General features: G+C 35.9%; 1 protein-coding gene and 1 non-coding gene across 2 annotated transcripts in view; both read right to left on the bottom strand.

Moving 5' to 3' along the window:
- Positions 1–590: 590 nt before the first annotated feature.
- On the bottom strand, positions 591–697 carry LOC112100526. Its single transcript, XR_002906894.1, has one exon. It is a non-coding gene; the product is annotated as a small nucleolar RNA R71 (small nucleolar RNA).
- Positions 698–8,807: 8,110 nt separating this feature from the next.
- LOC18048499 (disease resistance-like protein DSC1) overlaps positions 8,808–12,134 on the bottom strand; it is a 4,486-nt gene continuing 1,159 nt past the window's right edge. The window contains exons 2-6 of the mRNA XM_024188530.1: positions 11,037–12,123; positions 10,221–10,520; positions 9,512–10,121; positions 9,351–9,427; positions 8,808–9,275 (exon numbers count right to left, since the gene is read on the bottom strand). Of these exons, the coding sequence (XP_024044298.1) occupies positions 8,808–9,275; positions 9,351–9,427; positions 9,512–10,121; positions 10,221–10,520; positions 11,037–12,123 (2,542 nt within the window). The remainder of the gene's footprint in view (positions 9,276–9,350; positions 9,428–9,511; positions 10,122–10,220; positions 10,521–11,036; positions 12,124–12,134) is intronic.

The raw sequence follows: 12,134 nt of genomic DNA, 5'->3' as shown, positions 1-12,134 counted from the left end.
ATTTATTTAATCCTTTTTACGTTTTACTTGGTGTATGGTTCGTTCTTCTCGTACAGGTACACTTTCATTTGATCCTGAAATTGAGAAGACAGATCGCCAGCTGAGACAGCAGACGAAGCGAGCTAAGCAACGATCCTCGTCGCCTTTGCTTTCTGAAACAGATATAGTGCCTAATTCAGTTGAATCATCTAGCGATTTAGAAGAACAAGTGATGGATAGACCTGCACCTATAGAAAGAACTCTTAGAGAGTTAGCTGAACCAGACTTGAATCAACAACCACTCTACATTCAATATGTAGATTTGGAGGTAAATTTTGAATTAAAGTCTGGTCTTATTCATTTATTACCCAAGTTTCATGGTTTTGCAGGTGAAGATCCTCATAAACATCTTAAGGAGTTTCATGTTGTGTGCTCAAGTATGAGACCACAAGGTGTGACTGAAGAGCAGATTAAGCTGCGTGCTTTTCCGTTCTCTGTAGATGGGCTAGCTAAAGATTGGTTGTACTACTTGCCTCCTGGATCAATTACAACGTGGAATGGTTTTGAAGAAGCAATTCCTTGAGAAGTACTTTCCTGCTTCAAGAGCTGCCAACATCAGAAAAGATATTTGTGGGATCAGACAACTTCCTGGAGAGACTTTGTATGAGTATTGGGAGCGATTCAAACAATTGTGTGCCAGTTGTCCTCAGCATCAAATTTTTTATCAACTTCTTATTCAATATTTTTACGAAGGACTATCATTGATGGATAGGAGTATGATAGATGCTGCTAGTGGAGGCGTGTTGGTGAACAAGACCCCTACGCAAGCAAGGGAGTTGATATCAAATATGGCTGCCAACGCACAACAATTTGGCAGCAGGCAAGATCCCATTTCAAAGAAGGTGAATGAGGTAAATATTTCTTCTGTTGAACAACGTTTAGATAAACTTACTTCTCTTGTGGAAAAGTTTGTTGTAGGTAATGTGCAACAGGTGAAGACTTGTGGCATTTGTTACAATATGGGTCATTCAACCGATATGTGTCCTACACTTCAAGAAGAACCCGTTGAACAAGCCAATGTAGTTGGAGGATTTCCAGGCATGCCTCAGAGGAGGTATGATCCTTATGCACAAACATACAATCCGGGATGGAAGGATCATCCCAACTTCAGCTATGGAGTTAGGCCGTCAGGATTCCCACAACAGTATCCACCAAGACAACCAGCACCTCCACAGTCAAACTCCAAGTCAGGTATATCTCTTGAAGAAATTGTTAAATCGCTTGCGACTAACACTCAACAATTTCAGCAGGCAACTACAGTAAGCATTCAGAACTTGGAGAACCAAATGAGTCAATTGGCGACTACAGTGAGCTGTCTGGAGTCTCAAGTATTAGGGAGATTGCCTTCACAATCTGAGGTGAATCCAAAGCAAAACGTTAGTGCTGTCATCCTTAGAAGTGGGACGGAGTTGCAAGAGCCTAGTAAGAAAGTGACAAAGCATGTAGAAGATGAGCTTGAGAAGAATGAATTGATGCCTCAATCTCAAGATGCACAACCCACCAAAGCGAAACCCCTACCTATTGTGATACCTCCTCCTTTTCCAAGCCGATTTGCAAAATCCAAGAAGGAGGAACAAGAGAAAGACATCCTTGAGACATTTCGCAAGGTTGAGGTAAATATTCCTTTATTAGATGCTATAAAACAAATACCTCGATATGCTAAAGTCCTTAAGGAACTGTGCACCTCCAAGAGAAAATTAAGAGGAGATGAAAAAGTTCACATGGGGGAGAATGTTTCAGTAGTTCTCCAAAAGAAACTACCTCCTAAGTGCAAGGATCCAGGTATGTTTACTATCCCTTGTAAAATTGGTAGTGTTAGAGTTGAAAAGGCTTTGTTAGATCTAGGAGCTTCTATTAATGTCATGCCTCGTTCCATTTATTCATCTTTGAATATTGGACCATTAAAAGAAACTGGTGTGATAATTCAACTAGCTGATAGGTCTAATGCATATCCTGATGGGGTATTAGAAGATGTCTTAGTACAAGTTAATGAGTTGGTTTTTCTTGCTGATTTTTATGTACTTGATATGGAAGATGATAACTCCTCTAATTCTGTCCCAATTTTGCTAGGAAGACCTTTTCTTAAGACTGCTAGGACTAAAATGGATATACATAAAGGGACTCTCACTATGGAGTTTGATGGAGAGGTTATAGAATTCAATATGAATGATGCCATGAAATATCCTAGTGAGGAACATTCGGTATTTTCTGTGGATGTTATTAACCCTATAGTGAAGGAAGTTTTTTACAAGGAAAAGACGAAGACATTTCATGATAGAATGATTTTGAGAAAGGAGTTCTCTGTTGGTCAAAAAGTTCTTCTTTTTCATTCTAAACTTAAACTTTTTCCGGGTAAATTACGTTCTTGCTGGGTTGGACCTTTTATTGTTACTAATGTTTTTCCTCATGGTGCAGTTGAGATTCGGAGTCCGACCTCTGACAGAGTTCTTAAGGTTAATGGTCATCGCTTAAAACCTTTTTATGAAGGTTTTTCGGTGAATATTGTGGAGGATGTGGCTCTCGAGAGTCCAAATTATGGAGATTGATGCATAAATGTGTCTAGCCAAAGACATAAAACAAAGGCGCTTTTTGGGAGGCAACCCAAGTGATTTATTTATTTTGGTTTTTGTTATATCTTCTTTTAATTTTGATTCAGATTTTTTTTTTAAATAATGTGTTTGCTTATTTTGGTCAGAAGAAAATTTTTGATAAGGCGTGCCCACGTCTTAACTAATAAGTACTTCTGTAATTTTTAAAGTAAAATAGTTTTAAGGCGTGCCCACGTGCTTATTAGAAAAGTACTTCTGAAATTTTTAGTGTCTCAAAGTGATTCATCACTAAAAAAATAAATAAATAAATAAAAATAAAAATAAATTTTTTTTTAATTTTAATTTATTTTATTTTTTTATTGATTTATTTCTTTTGTTCTTTCTTTTATATATATATATATTTTATTTATTTAAAAAAATCAAAAAAAAATCATTGTTCAAAAAAAAAAAATTTTACTGTTCACAAAATCCCTAATTTTCCAGAAATTGTTTTCTTCTCCAGCCGTTTGCAGCACGCCAGCAGCAAACCAGCCAGCCGGAGAATGCAGCATCAGTCGCGCGCAACGCAAGCCCCAGCAACGCAGATTCTTAGCTCCAGCCGTGCGCAACGAAGCCCCACCAGCGCACAACGGATCAGCAGCGCGAACCAGCTCTCGCGCGCAACACAACGCGAACGCAGCAGTGCGTAGATCCAGCCCAGCAACGCAACGCGAATCACTAGCGCGCAACACAGCGCAGCACCCGCAAAGCAAGCCTCAGCAGCGCGCAACGCAAGCCCACAACGCAGCAACGCAACGCAACCAGCCTACGCCCTGTATTCCAGCCGGGTAAATCGAAATCCGTGAGTGCAATTATTGTAACAATGCCGAAGAGGAAAGCATCTACTTCCAAGTCATCGAAAAAAAAACCCGTCGCCAAGAAATCTAAGATTGCCGCTCCCACTACGGTTCCATGGAACACAATTTCAGATTCACGCCAAGCCGTGAGACAAAGATTGAAGCATGGAAAAGGCATGAGTGTTTTGCCACTTGCGGAATCCAATCTCGGAGGGTGCCTCGCATTCGCGACTCAACAAGAGAAAGAGAGGTACAAAGATATTTCCATGCGCAAAATACTTCCAGCTAAGTATATTCATTACCCGACTCTTGAAAAATTGAATGTTAAGGATAATTTTGATTCTTTGATAGATAAGATTGGGTTGCGTAAATTTGTTGATGTTGATTGTTTGGGTTATGTTGAGTTGATTAGGGAGTTTTATGCTACTTTTCAATTTCATATGCCGAATGATTTTACTTTGCATACCTCGGATGTCATTAAGTTTAGGTTAATGGGACGAAATTTTTCACACTCTATCACGGATTTTAACCTAGCTTTAGGATTCATTAATGATGATTATTCTTCTAGTGATGCATATTTAGGAAAAACTTGTGACTTTAGTGAAAATTTTGAGCCTTATGGTCTTTGGCTTAATTTATCTGTTGATCACAATGCCTATGACCCGAGTAAATCAAAGAGTTCTTTCTTACGTGATCCTGTTTTGAAATGTGTGCATCGATTCTTAGCATATAATTTTTTAGGCAAGAAAGATCACTCAGGAGTTTTCTCTAAAACTGAATTTTATTTTATCTGGTGCATGTTAAATGATGTGAGGCCTAATTTAGGTTTTTGGTTAGCGGATCAATTTCAAAGTGTGCTTAAACGGTATAGGACTTTATTTCTTGGTCCATACATTACTATGTTAGCTATAAACCTATGTGTGCTTGATCCCGACAATAATGATTTGCATCCTGCTTGTAAAAAGGAATTTTTGGATATGTCTGTGTTTGAAAGAATAGGTGTGGTCGAATTCAAGGAGGGGAGATTTCAGTTTACTGAACCAAGACCCACTCAACTTCCGAAGAAACTTTATGCTAGGAGTGGTGCTACCTCTGATGACGAGTTTGACGACGACACTGCTGCCCCGCCAATTACTCCTTCTACATCCGCACCACCTTTGAGCATTCAGTTAGAGAAAATGGAGCACAAGCTGAACAAGATGGAGCATAATTTGGCCGCATACTTCGAGAGTGTGGGATTTACCCCACCATTTCCGCCAAGCCCATAGACGTTATATGGATCAAAGCTCACAATTCAGGGAAGTTTCTTTTTGCCTTTAATCTTTTATTCTTACGCTTTAATTTTAATGTGAGCTTTGATTATCTTACATTGGGGACAATGTAAGTTCTTGGTGTGGGGGAGGGATTTTTGCATTATTGATGTCTAGAAGTAGTATTTTCACTCTACTCATCTATTTTCACTCTACTCATCCTTAAATGATTTTGGAGTTAGTATGCTTCATATATTATTATTTTTTTCTTTTCTTTTCTTTCTCACTACTCTTTTCCCATCTATCTCAAATTATTTACATCTATTTTTATTCTATCATACTCTTTCATCACTCACATTTTATCTTTCACTTTTCATATTACTACATACGTCTTTCTCACTTCTTATCATTTTTACCTTTTCTTTTATATATCACTCATACCTTCTTCTCATTCTACACCATTATTGATGGTTGATTCATTTGAAGAGTGTACATGATTTGATGGCAAATTTACCAACTTTGTGAGGATTTGAGCCTATAAGCAACCACTTTGCTCTAATATTTTGTTATGTGAATATCAATCTTAGTTTGTTTATTCTAGAACTTGCTTTGTTATGCATGTTGAAGCCACATTACGGGATTTTATGCATTAAAATGATAAGGGCAAACCATATTCCATTTTTCTATTCTCGCATTTTTTTTCTCTACCCGAAGACCTTTATTTGCTACCTTTGTTTGAGCCTTAACCATTACCCATCTAATTCTCTCCGTTGACTTAACCATTTTTCTTCTTTTTGAGCCTCAATTTAAGGAGATTTTTGAACTCATTGTGTGGTTATATTTTGTTGCTTTTTCTACCTTGTATTAAAGTTTCTCAATTAGATCAACAAGCATTATGCTTGAATTAAATTGTGCAAGGTTCGTTTCTTTTGTTTGATTAAAAAAAAATCAATCAAAAAAACAAAACAAAAACGAAAAAAAAAGAAAAAAAAAAGAAAGAAAAAGAAAAAGAAAAATCGAAAAAAAAAGTTTACATTCTTGGTGACTTGAGTAGAAATAAGCATTTTGATATCATAAGTTCATTCAATGAGTTCATTCTTCTCATTTTATCTATTTTTCTTTCATAGACCTTTCTTTTTCATTTCACCTATTTAACCCCATTACAACCCTTTTAAGACCCTTAGATTTTTGCATTTTATTCATGTTGTGTGGATTGAGATGTGATATATGAGCAAGCTTATGGTAATAGCATTCTTTGATTTGATTTGAGTGGATAAATGACACCCTAAACACTTTGAGTGCATGGAGTGAAGTTATTGAGAGGGCTATTAAATCTTGTTGCACTTGAATTTTGAATGGATCTTCTTGGTGGTTGAATGTTCTTATTCTATCTTACGAAATTCTATGCTTTAAAATCCTTGTCTCTCGAACATTGAACGACTTAATTTCTTGAGGTATGCTTGCTTAAAATTGTTTTTGGATGAGTTGAGATGAGAATTTAGTGGAGATTTGAGATTAATCTTGAGTTATATGCTTGAGGACAAGCATCATCTTGGTGTGGGGGAATTTGTTAGAGTGCAATTTATGCACTAGTTTTGCATTGTTTACTTCCCTTAATATCGATGTTTTGCACTTAATAATAGTGATTTACTTGTGATTTACTTTTGTAGGTGCAATTCTATTGATTGGTGATAAAATTAAGCTACAAGATGATGTTTAGGGATGATTGTTCCCTTGGAGAAATTATGAGCAGCAGAAGAACTTTGTTGATAAGGCGTGGGCGCGTGCTGTCAACTGCGGACCTGCAGTTTTTAGTTTAACATGTTTTATATTTTTGGCTATTTTTGTAATTACGAATTTAATATTTCAGATATTAGGATTTTATTTTAAATAGAATTCTAAAAGAGAAGAGAGAGAGAGTATTTAAGGGAGGAATCTATTGTGAAAATGGGGGATTTTTTGGATTGGAGAAAAAGAAATAAACCCTAGATCTTAATTTTTCTCTTCTCTCTATGAAGAACTAAACCTATTTTTCTGGTTGAAGGATAATGAAGCTTTGATTCATCACTACTGTGAGATCTTTCTTGTGCTTTAATTGTTTTATTGCTTTTTGAGTATTTGTTTATTCTCTGAATTATTTTCATGATTATGTTTGTTAATTAGGTAATTGGCCACTATTTAATTATCAACTTAATCTATTGTCAATTAAAGGATTCATCGTATGAAGAATTTAATGTTTGTGACAAATAACATATCAGAGAGTTGTGTTGTGAGAATAAACAATCTAATTTAAATGAATCATCATATGTGTTGATTATGATTTGGGTCTCTCTGGTTTTTCAGGCTATCAATTGATTAAATCCTATGATCGTATCTAGGGTTGTCTATTGATTAGGGAAATAACCAACGGTCGTACCTTGGTTATCGACTAGTTAAGGAGAGATTGGCTATTAGAGGGTCTCAGTAGCTATAACCGGTCTATTCATGAGTAATAATAATCTATATTTGAATCAATGATCAGTAGTTGAATCAAGCTGAGTTAATTCCTTCAACCAGAGCTTTCTCCAATTTGAATTACAACTTTAATTTGCATTCTTGTTATTTTTAATTTGATTTTTATTATTGTCAACAATTCCCCCATTTTACGTTTTACGTTTCAAAAGGATTTAAATAATTACCGATCTCTGTGGACACGACCCTGCTCAATCACTATACACAATTTATTTAGAGTAGGAATTTATTTTTGTTGGCTTCGACACCCATCAGTCCCCATGACGACAGACCCGAGTTGGTCAACGAAATTTTTTTATGAGCATTATATATTATTCCTATTGTAAAAAGACAAACAACTCTCGCATTTATATTGTATATATCAAATCTTATTCAACCGCTTGAATATCTTTTGGCGCCGAAAAGAATGTAGGAGAAACTGATCCCCGACAAGTTGTAAAAGTCCAAATTGATTCAAGGCATGTATCAAATTATTCAATGAAAAGTCAAATTCAGCACAATAATAAAGAACAATGATTTAGCAATCTATATTGCTCATGTTAACGATATGTGAACGATAGGATCCAATTTTATACATGAAAAAGATACAACAATCTAAATCGAAATATAAGTTCACAGGCATCTTCAATCCTTTCCTTACAAGTCAGTTTTATAAATATAAATTCCAGCCATAGATGATACCACGTCAACTATGGAATCAAATGCACCATTCCGAATATGGAATTGGTACATATACTTGAAAAAGTGCACATATGTTTAAGCATATGGATTCACAACACAAATAAATTGAGTGAAAATGACACCTATCCTTTTTTTTTTTAATCAGTATACAAATATATTTTTTTAAGGATCCCCCTAAGTTACATGCATGTAACTTACAATCCTCTCACATGAATAGTGAGTGGGCTCACATCATTCGCTATTCATGTGAGAGGGTTGTAAGTTACATGCATGTAACTTAGCATTAACCTTTTTTTAAATATATAAGATTTTATGGTGTTTTAACTGTTCCCTCTTTATGGCTTTTGTTTCCACATGATGAAACTTTCCCATATACAACAATTTAGATTTGAGAAAGTAGAGAGTTTTCAAATGTGATTGCATTATAAAGATGAGAGTTTATATGGTGCGCAATGGGGTGAGTGTCATGCTTTCATTGATAGAGATATGGGCCCACAACATAGCTCCGCCAATAAGAACTGTTGTGTGTCCTGTAATATCCGACATCGCCTAGCTTGTGAGTTTTATTACTGGTGTATAAGTCATGTGCTCTCCTAACTACGTGGATGTGTTTTGAGTTGTAAGGTTCAATAACAAAATCGTGATGTGTTGTGTGCACAAAGCAAGAAAAAGAAGGCCAATAATTTTAATTTTACAATGCACATCACGTGCTTTTCATACATTATACTCTTCGCCTAATAAGGTAAAGTTCTCTAGTGTGAATTTGTGTTACATGAACCAGATCCCTCGAAAGTTATTACATGGATGTCTTGTTCTAAGAACTGATTTTGGCATTTTCTCCTATTATTAATTGTCATTAGAAAAAGGAAAACAGTGAAACTACATTCATGAAAATCTCAGTCTTCTTCGTTATAGTTGAAACACGTGCTTGGATTTTCTATTCAATTCGTAGAGTCTGAGGTGTGAAGTAAATGGATCCCACATTTTTTCACCCCGCAGCACTGGCACTCCAAAGGTGGAAAAACATTAAAGTGGACTGCCTCAGGAATGCAATTGCATTTCCAAAAACCATTAAAATCCTCTTCGCGGAACAGATAGTACCCCAAATGTAAATGATCTGATTCTATATAATTAACTCTGCTCTGAAATAACTGTGTGTCATGGGGACCACAATCTTTGGTGGTTTTCACTTTGAGCTCAAAAGAAAATGAAAACCTTCTGCCACAATCTACATGACGGTCTGAAAATGCTAAAATAGCACAAAATGCAATGCCCTGCACTATGTTATTACGGAAGAAATCTGGTGGCATCTCCAAGGTTATAAAAGATCCCACAGTTTGAAACTGAAACCACTTTGGAATTTCATTCCCAGGCATTACGATATGAACTTTGCCCATGGAAAAACCTCTCTGTACCAAAAAATTATAATTTTAAACCCAAAAAAAAATTGTAGAAATTTTAAACAGAGAGAGTTAAAGACACACATTTTCCTGTATTTCTTGCCAACGGACAGCTAGCTTATGGTCCATATGCGGAATTCTCTGGCTATCTTCAACAATTCCTGCAGTAGAATTACCTTCCAATTTAAAATTATTGCTCCGGTCAAAAAACATTGCCTATAAGATTCATAACTTAGAGAACAAACCTAAGAATGGTTGCAGTGCCAGGCAACCTCGTGCAAGGAATGGAGGCTTTGGTAAGGATTGAAGTCTCTCACTATAACTTAAGAGGAGGTATCGCGACATGAAAGGTTGGATAATGCTTTCTGGTATTCTCTCAATATTGGTTTTCGCTAGATTCAATATTATTGGCGAGGATAATTGGCCAAGACATTCGGGCAATCTCTGAAGATTTGAGCAACCACAGAGATTAAGAACTCCAAGAGATTTCAACTTCCATAGGCTGCTTGGGAGACTCTTAAGCCTTTTACAATTTGAAAGGTCCAAGAACCCAAGCCTAAGTAGACGCTCAATTGATGAGGGCAGTTCTTCAATAGCAGTCCCCCTTAAAAAAAACCAGCTTAGATTACCTGATGAGATCTCTGGAAGCCTTTTCAGTTTTGGGCAGCCCGCAAGATCAAGTTTGGTAAGAAATTCCAAGTTAAATATTCCAGATGGAAGACTTTTCAGGCTTTTGCTACCTCTTAGATTCAAGATAACTAGCTTGGTCAGACGTGGCATCAACGTGGGATTTGGAGTTTTGGCAATTAGCTTATTGTAGGCAGCATGGATTATCTGGTTTAACTTACTATAACGCTGCTCGGTCAAAAAAGAGGCCAAGACAAAATCGTTACTTACTATAATAATTTAATATTGTTATTGAAAGATTGCACATATATAATAAGATATGCATACCTTCACACAATCCCAAAGTTGTTCAATGTCATTATCAGGCACTTCAAGTAACACAAGCTTCTCTCCACTAAGGTTTGAAGGCAATGACTTCAACGGATATCCATGCCAGTGAAAATATTTCACTTCAGCAAATCCAGGGTCTTGCAAATAAGGCACCTTACATTTGTTCTCTCTATTGAATGATAAACTATAGAACTTTAAAAATCTCAATTTAGGCATCTTTGTGAAAGTACTGGGATTTAAACGGATCTCTTTTACTTTTGACATATCCAAGCAGATGCCCTCAATTTTTTCTGTCCCCTAAAAATAAATAAAAATAAATAAAGTTAAAATCAAATGAAAGATATGTATATTCCACTAATGAATCAAACTTCAACCCCACCGAGACAAATTTTTGGGGCAATTTTGTCACTAATTCACAATTAGAGGTAGCTTAGTTATTAATTTTTATTTATTCTTGTATGGAGTTTATGTGGGATTGGAGTGGGGCTCTCTGTCATTACTCGTATCAAATTTCAATAATTCATGTTTATAGTTATTGCTAGGCAGTTAAACACTTAATTGCAAATGCACAAGAAACATAAGAACACAGGTACTACACAAATTTACATATCAATTATGCTTACAAATGGTTATGCAAGTTGTCTCGCATTTATAATTTATTACTACATCATCTAACCACTATTGTTTTTTCTAATCAGTGCCACTCTTCTATTAATTCTAAGACTCATAAGTTCGACCGTATGTAAATATATTGGCATCAAGTTTTTAAACACTACATTATTCCAAAATAATAATCCACAACAAACTGCTTACCTTATTATATGTAAGAACTTCATAAATATCCTCATGATGCCACAATCTACTGCGGTTTTCAGGATTAATTGATTCCTGTCGAACAATTTCCCTACCCAATTCTTGTAATAAATCATGCATTGTTATCTTTTTGTGTGAATCAATAGCAATGAGAGACTTATCAACAAGAACACTTATACCTATTTCTGGGTAGAAGCCGCTTGCATTAAAGAATTTCATTATAGGATTTACATCCTCACCTTGAAAGAAACAAGCAACATCAAGGAAAATACTTTTCTCTTTATCGTCCAAACCATCATAACTTATTTTTAATACCTCTAGAATACTTGGATGGAGGATTCTTTGCAATTTATCTGTTGCGCTTTCCCAAACTTCTTTTTCCCTTTTATATAGAAAGCAACCCAAAACTTTAAGAGCTAAAGGAACACCTTGAGCATATTTCATTACTTTGCTTGAAAGTTCCTCATAACCAACATCAGGATGGTTTTGTTTGAAGGCATGTCGACTAAAAAGCTCAATAGCGTGATGATATTCTAATGCCTTCATCTCATAGATTTTCCTCACCCCCCAATTTCTAAGCACTTGTTTATTTCTGGTGGTTATTATGATTCGACTCACAGGCGTAAACCAATCAAGACTTCCAATTAAAGATTCTAATTGGCTGAAGCAAGTCACATCATCAAAAACAATCAGAACCTTCATGCGGCTTAACCTTCTAAAATTGAGGTCAATATAAGGCATCACATTTTTATCCTTCAATAAATTTGAAAGAAGTTTCTGTCGTAAGCAAGGTAATCCTCCTGGTCTTTGTGACTCTTCTCTAACATTTTCGAGGAAGCAAGAACCTTCAAAATCACCTGAGATTTTGTCGAAAATAGCTCTAGCAATTGCTGTTTTGCCTATACCACCAATGCCCCAAATCCCTAAAGCGTAAACATCTTTCGACTCAACAACTAATAGAGATTCAATTTCCTCAACTGTTGATTCCACTCCAACCAGCTGGTTTTTGTTATCGCGCGGCTGAAACACTTCATCCAATCTCTTCAAAATGTTATTAACAACTTCATTTGTAAGTTGCGACTCACACCTAGAAAATAC

The sequence above is a fragment of the Citrus clementina genome, unplaced genomic scaffold (genome assembly GCF_000493195.1).
Source record: "Citrus clementina cultivar Clemenules unplaced genomic scaffold, Citrus_clementina_v1.0 scaffold_3, whole genome shotgun sequence".
Taxonomy (NCBI): Eukaryota; Viridiplantae; Streptophyta; class Magnoliopsida; order Sapindales; family Rutaceae; genus Citrus; species Citrus x clementina.
Note: the sequence above shows the minus strand (reverse complement) of the source record. Positions and strands in the feature narration are given on the sequence as shown.